Source organism: Penicillium verhagenii (genome assembly GCF_028828195.1).
Source record: "Penicillium verhagenii strain IBT 33310 chromosome Unknown utg000005l_segment0_segment0, whole genome shotgun sequence".
In the NCBI taxonomy this organism is placed as follows: domain Eukaryota; kingdom Fungi; phylum Ascomycota; class Eurotiomycetes; order Eurotiales; family Aspergillaceae; genus Penicillium; species Penicillium verhagenii.
In genome coordinates, this window is record NW_026643169.1 from 4,818,197 (window position 1) to 4,830,835 (window position 12,639).

Genomic DNA, 12,639 nt, shown 5'->3' on the forward strand with positions numbered 1-12,639 from the left:
GAAGGCAGTATCTCCATCTTGTTCCTGAGTATGTACTACGGATATACGGAGATGCATTGAAACATTCAATTTCGAGTACGGAATCCTCGGGCTCCGGAGCCAAGAGAATTTTGGCCCCTGAGGGCCCTGACCCACAAATTGAAACAATACAAGGTTTCTATTTCTCCAAGCGCAAGCCTTCAAATAATGGCTTCAAGTGTTCACTTGAGCAAGAAATATACATGTACTCAATACTTAGGATGGGTATGAACTTGGTACTTTAAATACGTGCCAGTACATATGCAGGTATTGAAATTTACTCAGTGCCTAACATTGAATTAGACATTGAATACACATGTCACGCCATCTTCACTTCTCAACCGCCTTGAACTAGACATCATTTTGGATTTTCCGTAAGTACCCAAGTACCAGTCTAGTAAAGGGGTGGAGGATCATGGGGTTCCATTTTATGGGCTACATATGTACATATCAATATTGACCCCAAAGTAGATAAAGAACAATCAGTCAACTCCTAGTCCGCTTATTTCCAGCCGCATTGGGGCTCAGCTCGCAAGGGCATCTACTCAATCTGGTAGTACTATTCTCGAGTTTCATATACCCTATACAAGTACAAAGTAAACAACCATCCTAACATTCAATGTTGTAAATACATGTGTTCAATTTTAAGTATGCACATGTGTACCTTCAACATTTGAATGTTTCTCAAGTACTCACTGTGCATATGCCCCCCACAAGTTCTGTTTATGGTACCTAAACTATTCATATAGACATTGGTAACTAGTACGGTAGTGGAAACATAAAAAAATCTATTTGTTACATATGGCATTGAGATCTGGTGGGACTCTTCTGCAAAGTATGCATTGGTACTCTCAGATTATGATCACCGTAAAAAAAAAAAAAAGAAAAAAAAGTGAGGGTTGGATTAGCCGGAATGAATCTCCGCTGAGAAGATGCAGGGCAGATCAAGGCGTAGCAGACTAAGCTCAAGTCACATGACCTGGAATTCGCGGACCTGGAAAGCGCGTCAACGAACAAAAGCAACAAGTGAAGAAAAACATCCCCTTGAGGATGGCCATTTCCTAATACATTCGCACCCCCTCTCATTCATCTCCCATACCTGGCGACACAGATTGTTACACTCACCGGGCAATTGATTACATCCTTTAACCTCTGACGCAGGTGTTGCGGCCCAAAGCTTGCAATTCTTCTCTGCCCTTCGACAAGTTGGATCTGAGGTGATTGCAATCATCACTCATCAACCCATCATGTCTTTCAAAAACCCCTTCAACTTCGAGTCGAGCCCTCCCTCGACTCCCAATAAATCAAAGGGACAAAGCACCTGGAGCAATAACTCCACGACACCCGCCGGCCCGCCGCCCTCGAGCGCGAACTCGTTCACACCGCAAGGCCACCCGCAATCGACCTTGCACAATACCTCTCAACTCGGTCAATCAACTAGCGATCACTCCGGCTCTCTCTTCACCAAGTCCGGAGGTTTCAATACCAACGACAGCATTTTCGGTTCCTCGTTCGGGTCGACTGATTTCGCGTTGCCTCAAAAAACCCAACCGAAAGCCAACGCCTTTACAGCACAGCCTCGCTTTGCGTCTGCGACAATTGGAAGTCCTTTCGGCCAATCAATGAACTTCGGCCAATCGAATGGATTCAAGTCGTCCAAGTTGAGTGAGTTCCACGAAGAATACGAAGACGAACAAGAGGAACGGGAGCCCGAGGAGGACATGGAGCAAGATGCGGAGGGTGAACTAGATGTCAGCACCCATGGACCGGGCAGTCGCCTCAGCTTCCTTGATTCGACCTTCGCAAACCCCTTGGCAACACAGCCATTCCCCACGCAGCCGTTGCCCACACAGACCTTCACAGCACCGTCTTTCACTACACAAACTTTGCCCTCGCAGCAACTGCCGGCCCCGCAGACCCAGAATCAGTCGCAGGCACCGCCACTTCTTTTCGGCCAGCAGCGCAAGTCCATCTATTCAAACCCCGTCGAAGCCAAGCGCCCGAAGCTGGACGAGAAATGGGCCAACCAGTCACCTCTACGGAAAACGAAGCTACCCCCCAAGAAGGCCTCCGCCATGCCCTCTATCCTGCATAACCTCGCTTCCCGAACCCGGGTCCCTCCGCCGGTCAACGAGCCCGCTGATATGATCATCAATACGGAAGATACACTGGGTCGCTTGTGGGATGAGGTTCGAGATGGCCCTCACGTCCATGTTGATCTTGATTTGATCCTGTCTTATACTGCCAACAAGCTGGCGGCAACCTGGGATATTTGCGCAGATCGTAGCGGTATCACACGACCCTACGGTGCTGGTTCCAAGATTGGCCCAGGAGAACAGGCCCCCAACCTTGTGAAAGCTAGCTTCCTTGCCTCGTTACTACTCCAAATCCACCACCCCTCCCGTGCCTCTGCTCCGATTGCCAGCGCCTCCAACCCAATGGCCCGTGGTGCACCAAACAGCATGGTCAAAGCTATGCAGCGAGCCAGTGTTGCCACTCCACTCCCCCAGATCTTGCTAGACTGGCTGAATGGAAATCATGCATCTCGAACAAATGACCTCCAGGCTTTACGACATGTGGAGCCAAATCCAACTGCCTCCTCGAATTTCTGGGATATTATCAATGCCGCTGTTCTTCGTGGTCGTTTTGCAGAGGCCGCGGAAACTCTACGCTCGGCTGATTTCAACCACGCCCGATCGGCCATGGAAGATGGTTTAACCCAAGCAGGCTACCGCGGTGTTCAACTACAAAACATTCAGCGTTGTGTCAACAGAGCGTTGGAAGTTTTAGACTTCTGCCCCGGCTTCCAAGACGATGACTGGAATATCACAGGGCCAGACTGGACGCAGTACCGAAAGCGGGTTCTTGCAGCCGTTCACGATCTTGAAGAGTTTGCCGAAGGCAACGACAGAAATCAATTCGAGCCACCTGTAAAGGAAAACAAGTTCCAGGCCATCAATTTTGGCTTCAATAAACCTAATCCAAACCCCGTCAGCTTTGCACAGTCTGCGCGGATGGCCGAAAGCCAGGTGCCATGGAGCATCTACCAGAACCTTCGTTCCCTGTATCGAATCATTCTGGGTGACACAACCACAATTAAGCTATACTCGCAAGATTGGGTGGAGGCGACCATTGGGCTGACCGCATGGTGGGACGGCGAGGATGATGACGGCGTGCCGAATCTAGATTTCCACTCAAGCACATCCAGTAACGGCTTCCAGCGCCCTCGTGGAATCAAAAACCAGCTTAGAGCCGTCGACCGGAACACGCGGGATGCGTACCTTCGGCGTCTAGATTTGGCTTTCAGCAGCGCTACCAACGAATCATCCGCTGATATGGGCTTCCGGGTGAACACGATGAACAGCCTAGAGGTTGGATTAGCATCTGTATTCGAAGGCAACGTGCAGGGTGCTTTGGAACTCGTCCAGACTTGGTCCCTCTGCGTCGCGTCTGCAGTTACAGAGGTTGCGACTCTTGGTGGATGGTTTGAATCCAGCGGGTCAGGCAAGATGCCGGGGCTGAGCGAGCATGACTTGATGGTTCTTTCATATGGACAAGACAATCAATCTCCCGCTGAGGGGCTTACTAAAGATGGTGTTCTCCGGACCTATGCATTTGGACTGAATGACCGCGGATCCATTGAGAACGAGACTGGTGCTCGCCAGGGTTGGGAAATGGCTTTGGAAGTCCTGAGCCGAGTCGATGATGCGGAGATAACGAAAAAAGCCGTGTCAGAAGTCGTAAACCGTCTGCCGTTGGAAGACCTTGCTCAGCTGGACCGCCTTGTTATGCTGCTCACCGATCTTGGTATGGAGGAGGAGGGACGACGAGTTTCTGAGGTATGTCTGCCATTGTTTTAATTTGGTTGCATCCCGACACTAACCTTTCATGTAGCGATTTGGTGACCAGATTACCTCTGGGTCAGACGAGTCCTTGTCCTCGGACTTCGGCCTGGCTCTTATTTGCTATTCTCGTGCCCGCAACCAGCGCAAGGTCAAGTCCGTTGTGGATTTGTTAATTTCTTACAGTTTGGTGCATTCACGTGCTTTCCCGGCTGCCGCCGATTTAGACGGTCAGCTTTGGTCCTTGATCAAAGACCCCAAGGTCTGCCTTTCATCCATTGCCTCTATCGACGATGAGGCTGCCCGGATTCTGCAGTTCCATATCAGTGGGTACGCCACGTTACGCCGGTTCTATGAAATTCGAGACGAAGCCCTGGAGCTGCAGGACGGCCAGCGACCTAAATTCAAACCCCTAGCCCGACGTCGCATGGCCGCCAAGGCTCTCACGGCAGTCATCAGCAGTGCAGCGGACAACATCTATGGAGGACTCTACGACCCGTCTCGCGACTCGGCTGTGCAGGTGGATGGATTGCTAGCCCTTCTTGGGGAGGCCTTGATGTTTGTGAACCGTAAGTCTTGATTCTAACCTGTATATTCTCGAGGCCTTCCAGTGCATACTAACCGCCACCAGAACCAAGCCCAATTCTGTCGGTCGCTCAACAATTCACCATTCTGTCAGCCATTGAGGATCTTGAAACGGTCACCCCTCGTGTGTTTGCTCAGTGTGAGGAATGCTTCCGATCTACACTGTTGGAGTATCACTCCACCGAGCGCAACTCGCATGACTTTGCACCGCCCTCTCCGCGCGCCTTATTGAAGAAATCCGTATCGGCGCTGTCGGCGTCGACTTTCTCCCTCATCGGGAATGATATGCTTGAGTCAGCTCGTAACGGTGGCCCAACGTCGGTGAGTAGCTCAGGTGTTCTTGTGTCCCACCCCAGCGACAAGGATGCGGGCCGAGCCCGTGGATGGGACTGGCGAGTGGGACTTCCCGAAGCTACAAAGGGTGAAGATATTCTTCGGATGTTGCGAACGGGGTTGGCCAAGGGCTTGAGTTACGGTGCCTTGGGGTCGGTTTGAGTATGAGCTGAAAAAGGATCCATCATGTATGATTATCGTGGCTTGTAGCTCTCTTCCGCTTCTGTTTTGTTTAATTATCCCATTCTGGTTCGCACATGATAGCAACGGACTTACCAGACGTATTCCTTTCTGTGTAGAGAGCCTTGCGTTGATCTTGGTGGGGTATGATTGTCACCATATGCCCTGTATAGGATTAGTGCCATTCGCTCTGTATTCCGAGTGAGGTATGGAGTATGGAGTAATAGACTATGTAGATTGCATCGGATGGTCGGGTAATGGGTGAGGAATGTAATTATTTTCTTGAAAGTTGAGAGGAGTCACTGTCAAACCCAGCTGAGGATCATGCAGGAAATGTCGCACCATCCCCAATCAAGAGTTAGTGGACCAAACCCCTCTCAGCCCTACGTCTCTGGGGGCCAAGGTTCGTCATGAGCAGAAAAGAAAACCGGGTCCTTGATCCAGTGGCAGCGTCAGCAGCTGAAAATAGGAGCCGAAGGGCGTATCCACCACACAACCATAGCTTTGAATAGGAAAGATCAGACACCGCAATTTTTCCAAGTGAATAGATGAACATTACTATGGAAATGCAGGAGAATGAACGGTGAAGATTAAGATAATTGCTTTTTTTTTTTTTTTCTTCGTGTATAGTATCTCGTGAGCATTGATTTTGCAGTACGGAGTAAAAGGGTGAAAAGGAAGAGGGAGAGAGAGAGAGAGAGAGCCTTAGCCACACTGAGGCGGAGTTAACGCCCGATGCATCATCGCACTTCCATCCTATCACATCCCTCTGTTTCCCACCAAAAGTGGGTTTTTCCCACTTCATCCTCCTTTGGCATCAGTTTTAGTATTTTAGTTTCTCTCATGTCAACAACTCAGCCTCACTCGGATCACTCACCGACTCATGCACACAAAAGAAGGCTCTTGGAGCTTGATCTTAATGCTGAGTTCACCGTCTTTGACATGCTTGAGCCACAGATGACAGAATTGATAGGAATGACCGACATACCCGAACCGACATGATCGGAGATGATCGAAAATTACGTGAACCTTTTGAAGCTAAGGAGGAAATTAACCCTCCAACTTTCTCCCAATGCTTTCCCCGATCGCTTCCAACCAAGCTCTCTGACTGGTTCGCCAGAATCAGAATAATAATAGCAGCGGAAACAAAACCGGATCCACCCAATGACTCCAAAGCTAAGCTCTGCTCGGATCCTCTCATTCGCTCATTTCTCCATTGGAACTGAGAGCCCCATCGGTCTTTTCCGGTCTCTGCCTGGGGTTCGTAGGGCTGGCCGTTGCGGGATGCCTTGCATGGATTGGGATGTGATCAGCGGAACTAATGCACTCCCGACCTTTGGACTTTTGTAACTATTCTATTTCTTGTTCATGAAACGACTCCTCTGTATATAACGATCGCATGGAGCCGATTCTACGGTGCTTTTCTTCTCGACAGCGCAACTCATTCTGATTCTCTTTCTGCATCTTCTTGTCTTTGTTCTAACATTCTCTTCTGTGCTTGCCTTTCTTCTCGCTGCGAGCTTTCGACTTTGGACACTTTTCGACATTTTCGACTACTTTTGCATCGCATTGCATCGCATCACATCGCATCGCATTGTCGATCATCAGAATAACTTGAACCTTCTTAATACCTAGGCTGGTCCAACCCACCTTCCCTTTCCCTCTTGTGCGCTCGCGCTCGTTCATCATCCCCACCGCATTTCGGATCCATCGATCTATTTAGGATACCAAAGAACATTTTTACCCTGAATATTGGATTCGATTTCGACACATCGCTGGCTCGATCACGATTCGATCTTTTTACACCTGTACAATCTTGCACTTTCGATCCTACTCGATTTCACGCCCCGAACCGGCCAATAAATACCACCAAAAACCAACACAATACAAATAATCGCAAAAGCAACCGACAAAATGTGCTACAAAGTCGTTGAACGATACTCTGTCTGCAAATGCATCTATTTCCAACACTCGGTTGACCCATGCTCCGCCTATGGTCAACGTGGCCACTCCGTCCAGGAAAAGACCGTGTTGGTGGGTTATGCTTGCACGAGCCACTCCGGACGCGGTGCCTCTTCCTCGCCTAGTGCCGGCCGCTGGCCTGATTCCGGCTACTCTAGCTCCAAGGGATCGGGAAGGTAGTTTTGTCTCATGCTTGGGTTGATTTCACATTTCTCTGCTGGCCAGACTGAATTTGTGAATTCTACCGCACGAAGAAAGACTGCCATTGTGATCTCTTGGGTAGGTTCTTCTCATCATTGATTGATTCAATGGGACTTGAAGAACCGGGGAATGAATAAACTGGACGGGTTTGTGTTGCTTTGTTGAGTTATCCGATGACCGATGTGCCTACGACGGAATGACTCGAAATGGATAATATGGCGATATGGCCGACACTGGTGTTTGCGCATATGCATGGCATGGAAAGCTTTGATGATCGCAGCTGGATGGAGCCTTGTCAATGCAGGTCTTGACTAGACTCCGCCCGGGCGATCTTACTCTACCGATCTTTACACTTGTGAATGTGAGCAATCGCGAGTCGATGTTCATTCGAGGGTCAGTCTGCTGGTCATGGCTGTTCTTCCAAGTGGATTCTTTTTTGGTATGAGTCGTCACGGCTAGGATGGGCATGGCTTATGAGTGACGTATGGATGGCATGACGGCAATGTATAGTACACATTTGTTTCTAGGACTTGATGTCTGTCTTTTGATTGTCGATTTCCTTGTTCTATCTTTTGTGATTGTCGCTGTGAACTGGTTCTAGCGCTGTCTGCATATCTGCATTGGTGAGCGATTTTAGGTTGTGAGCATTTTTATACATAAATACACTGTCATTTTTAGCCATTCTTTCCCAACGGTGCAGTCGATGCTCTTGTTTCTAAGTAACTTTGGTTGGGTGTAGTCAATCCAAGGTTGAACCTAATAGTAGTTAGCAACCAGTTAACAGGGCCATCGGACACCTGGACCGGGGCGATGAGCAGATTTCTCCTGAGAGGGCAGCAAGGCTTAATGCCGAAGAAAGGATCTATAGCTACGGTGTGAAGGAGATAAACTTCAATATTCAAATGTTGAGATATCATTTCAGATTAAGATGTTAAGATAAATAAATCCAGAATTAATTAAATAGCATATATATAGTACTACTTACTGATATGTAGATTAAAGTGCAAGCAGTAGACCAGCGCCCAAGACGCCAGACAGAAGGTGGTTCGGCATGCTAGTGGGCAATGCTGCCATTCCCTTGGAAGAGGTGCTGGAAGCACCACCACTGCTGGCTGTACCAGTCGCAGTACTAGTGGCATCAGTGGTGGTCGAATCGGATCCCGATGAGCCCGAGCCCGAAGCATTAGCCGCGTCGGTTGCAGCAACTCCATTGCCCGTCGCCGAGGTGACTGGAGATGGCATAAGAGTTGCGCCGGGGACAGCAGTGGTTCCCGTACCGATCTCAAGAATATCATCATCACCTCCGTCGTAGTTGGTGTTGGCGAGTGAAATCTCGTTATTGCCAAGATCATATACAATGTAGGCACCACGCATGAACGAGTCGCCCATCAGATTCACTCCCGGTGAGCTGTAGGTAAGCCCGAAGATGCAAGTGTCATCCGGGAAGCCGGTCTCGGTGTAATCATCGAAGATCAGATCGCTGATAGGCACAGTGACCGTTGCACCCGAGAAGCTGAAGCTCACGTTGTAATCGGCATCGTACATGTCGCAGGGAATATAGGCAAAGCCGATGTCTGACAAGTAGCCTCCGCCGACTTCCTTGTAGATGGGCTCCACCAGTTCTTGGGGTAGCGTAATGAAGGGGCTTCCATTATCCAGGCTGACAGCCAGAGGAAGACCTGTTGCAAAGCTCTTTGTTCCGCTGCTGCTCTTGATAGAAATGTCTGTCAAGGCGATGGCCAGAGAGTAGTACTCATCGTACAACTTCAAGACAGGCACGGTCTGCAGCTCGCCTGTGTATCTGGCCTTGTTAACGCCTCCGAAAAGAAGGTTTCCAGTACCATCAAACTTGTTCAACCACAGGCTGTATGCAGGCGAATTGATAGCACCGCTGCTGACCAGCTTCAGCGGCAAGTTGGAGTACTCATGGCCTTCACTTTCGGCATCAGTACTCAACTCATACCCGATTCCCAGAATACCGTCTGTAAATGTAGTAGACTATTAGCAAGATGCCAGTTTCTTTCTTTCTTTCTTTTTTTCTTCTTCTTCTCTGAAATATTGACTTACGGGGATTTTCACTCTCTTCAGCCAACGCAAACTCCATATCCTTCACGGTGGCGCCTCCAATCACCAATGTATCGGTGGCGTATGGACCTTTGGCCAAAAAGCCACTAGCATATGTGGCGTTCATTTCATAGTCTAGCAATTTGAAGGTTGAAGAGTCGTCCAGATTGAACAAGCCGGTGGAGGAACAGGGGTCATCATCTGCGGTGCAGTAGGTAGAATTCGGGACGTTGACCCAGATATCACTGCTACCGGTATCGAGACTAAGGGAGACGTTCTGAGCCGGAGTGCCGACGGTGATGTTCACCATATAATACATATTTTGCTATTCAGAGAGGCTTAGTAAAGTTTTTTTTTTATTGTCTTTGCGTATTGAATGACAATTTCCATACCACATTGTACAATGCCGTGCTGGCGACCTTAGAGCTGCGTTTTTGCAGCGCTTGGGGACGTTCGGTGCGGACAATTGGGAGTCCAAACACGGCGGGATCGTCCCGCCTATGAAGTGTAATAGCATTGACATATGGCAAAGCAGCCAATGCCGCCAGGGGAAGGATAGACGTTCCCCACATGCTGTAAATACACGTAGATCTTGATCGTCACCGGTTGATCAGTTTCAAATGGAGGTAAGAAAAAGCCAAATGATCGTGGTTGTGAAAAGAGGGAAATCCAGCATATAAAGATTCACCAAGCCCCGAACGCCACAAAAAGAGCAGACAGAGGGGAAACGGGGGCAAAAACAAGGTAAGCATGGAATCTTTGCACCCTAGTCCACTCTCTGACCACTCTCGTAGCGAGGCTCGCGAGCCTCGCTACGGAGTATTGTCTCACTACTAACGATATTGATCCCACTCAAGAACCCTTTAGCGGCTTTCAGGGTAGAATTATCTCTCCCCCACCAGCCGGGAGCCAATCAGCCTTCATCACAATCTCCGGTGCAAGCCTAAAAGCAGACTAACGGGGGGAGAGAAAGAGCCATCGCACGCTGTCCGTGCTAGGGTTCGCCGGCCGGACCCTCCTTTCCCATTAAGGTCAGAAATTATCGGAAGTTAGGCCTGGAAGTAGTTTAGTGCAGACGAGACAGGACACAGGGTCACTCCCGAATTCATCTGGATTTAATTGGATTCCACTGGACGTGACTGGACGTGACTGGGCTTGACTGGATTTAACTGGACTTGGTGGGGGCAGCTACAATTATCACCTTTTTTTACCCGAATTTGCCGGAATCGTCGCCTAGAGAATCAGGCGGAAAAATAATATTCATAACAGTGATTAACTAACTAGTTAGTTAGTTAACTATTAGTTAGTGATTAGTAATTGCTCTCTCCATTCTAATTCTCCATTTATAATTATGAAAATTCGAGGGAAATTAAATAAAGGAAATGTTTTTGATCTGAAATGTTCCCCAAGTTTGAGGAATTGAATCCGCTCTGATACAGTTGCAACTCTCCCCTGGAAGCAATGTATGAGGCCGATGCACATCGGTCAGCCTGCATATGGCTTCAAGGCTTGTACGCGGCCTGCAGAATGTCTCAAGCCTTCTGGGGTCCGTGTTACTCACGGAGTACTTCAAAACTGGGGTAGCTCGGTCAGATGCGATCTTTGATTGAGGCTGATTTGCTTCGTATGCAGCCAACACATCTCGGCTACATCCGTGCGTAAATCTCACTGCACGGTGATTCGCACCATGGCTCTTGATTATTGCATGCAAATCACAGTCAAAGCACATCGGAATTCCAATGATTCGACTGCTTCGCCAAATGAAATGGTCTACCACGGCGAAACCAGAGGGTTTTCTTTTTCCTTCTCTTTTCCCCCTTTCTTCTGCACAATCAAAGTTGAAGGTGATGGGATATAATTGGATCCATAAATAGACGTGAGCGAAACTGCTTTTTGCAAGAAAATTACCAGTACAAGACTATATAGAATTGGGTCCTGCGCATCAATTGATAGAATAAAACTCCAGTTCAAAGTTCCCACTCGGATTATGCGGCATCTCCACGTTCCGCGGTAGACGCCAAACCCCCCCACTCGGAATTCCCGAGTTCCCCAGAATTCATTAAAGCTTCAACTTGCCCCTCTTCAACTTCCAATTCAACCACATCATGTCGCTCGAAAACCCCTCAACGGTGCTCTACAAGGAGATTAATGGAAGCAAGATCACCACGGATATCTACCTTCCAAAGACCACCTCCTCATCGCCCTTGAAATATCCCGTTAGTGGGTATTCCCTTATCCGTCCCATGCCGAGGATCAGATAACATCTGCATCTATGAGCTCAACTCAATCTACCTACCTCATCATGTGCTGATCTGTATAAACCCACAGTAATTGATATCCATGGCGGTGCTTTTATGCTTGGCCATTCACGCATGGTCTCTCTGCCTCAGGTAAACGACTGCCTGGAGCGCGGATGGATCGTGCTCGTGCCGAATCACCGACTTTGTCCCGGTGTCGATTTGCTCGAGGGACCCATGCAGGATATTCGTGATTTGCTCGCTTGGGTTTATGATGGAAGTCTTGACACTGTCCTGGCCGAGCAGGGGCCGTACCGGGTGGATATGGATAATGTTGCTGCATTCGGAACTTCATCAGGTGGGCATTTGGCTCTCGGTTTGGTATGTTGTTACTCTTTCCCTTATTACATGGTGCTTAGATTCAATGGAAATGCCATTAAAAGAATCAATTTCATTGCAAATGGTTGAAAAGAAGAGCTAGACAGACGCTGACGGAACACAGGGTTTCAATACACCCAAACAACCCAAGGCTATCCTCTCCATGTATGGCGCCGTACACTTTACACACCCATTCTGGAAGACAGCCCTTCCTCATGTCGCAGCCAAGCTCCCACCTAACCTGGAAGAATCCTTCCTCAACAAAATCTACGACGAGATCCCCGTTCCAACAGACAGTTCAGTCTCCCTAGAAGGACAGAGCGAGTCTGGCGCCTCAAAGGGTCCGAATTTCTCGCAGCCGCGCGACGCTTTCGCCTTCACACAGATCTCTTCCGGCAAAGTTCTTTCTGCTATCTACCCTGCCGGTGAATCTGGGGGCTCCGATGAAGGTTTCAAGTTGGTTGATCCGGTGCAGAACGTCACTGGCGATTTCCCGCCTACCTATATTGTGCATGGACTTGCCGATACAATGGTCTCAATCGATGTGAGCAGGGAGTTGTATAAGCGCTTGACGGACGCTGGAGTCCCCTGTGGAATGACCGAGGTTCCTGGGGAAGAACACACGTTTGCGATGATGATGAAGGTCGGGTCAAAGACTTGGTGGTTACAGCGGGAAGGATTTGATTTCTTGGAAATGTATATTGGAAAGGGACCGCTGTAATATTGTGGTCTAACATAATAAATGAGTCTAAGCTCGATGTGACTGGCTCTATGTACACAGATGCAGAGTTCATATTAAACGTGGTAGATGACGTCTCAGGATAGTATGGTGTAACATG

The 12,639-nt window shown here is 48.8% G+C and overlaps 4 protein-coding genes across 4 annotated transcripts; 3 read left to right on the top strand and 1 right to left on the bottom strand.

Annotated features, from left to right (window-relative positions):
* Positions 1–1,265: 1,265 nt before the first annotated feature.
* On the top strand, positions 1,266–4,940 carry N7466_005294 (putative nuclear pore complex subunit Nup85; the record flags this gene model as incomplete). The annotated part of the gene is made up of 3 exons (XM_057164691.1): positions 1,266–3,857; positions 3,913–4,429; positions 4,492–4,940. 3 exons carry the CDS (start codon positions 1,266–1,268, stop codon positions 4,938–4,940), a joined length of 3,558 nt encoding a protein of 1,185 aa, XP_057023372.1.
* Positions 4,941–6,872: 1,932 nt separating this feature from the next.
* Positions 6,873–7,100, top strand: N7466_005295 (uncharacterized protein; the record flags this gene model as incomplete). Its single annotated transcript, XM_057164692.1, has 1 exon — positions 6,873–7,100. One exon carries the CDS (start codon positions 6,873–6,875, stop codon positions 7,098–7,100), a length of 228 nt encoding a protein of 75 aa, XP_057023373.1.
* Positions 7,101–8,117: 1,017 nt separating this feature from the next.
* On the bottom strand, positions 8,118–9,757 carry N7466_005296 (pepsin-like aspartic protease; the record flags this gene model as incomplete). The annotated part of the gene is made up of 3 exons (XM_057164693.1): positions 8,118–9,103; positions 9,189–9,510; positions 9,578–9,757. 3 exons carry the CDS (start codon positions 9,755–9,757, stop codon positions 8,118–8,120), a joined length of 1,488 nt encoding a protein of 495 aa, XP_057023374.1.
* Positions 9,758–11,290: 1,533 nt separating this feature from the next.
* On the top strand, positions 11,291–12,521 carry N7466_005297 (uncharacterized protein; the record flags this gene model as incomplete). Its single annotated transcript, XM_057164694.1, has 3 exons — positions 11,291–11,405; positions 11,514–11,803; positions 11,925–12,521. The coding sequence occupies 3 exons, from the start codon at positions 11,291–11,293 to the stop codon at positions 12,519–12,521; spliced, it is 1,002 nt and encodes a 333-aa protein (XP_057023375.1).
* Between the last annotated feature and the right edge of the window lie 118 nt (positions 12,522–12,639).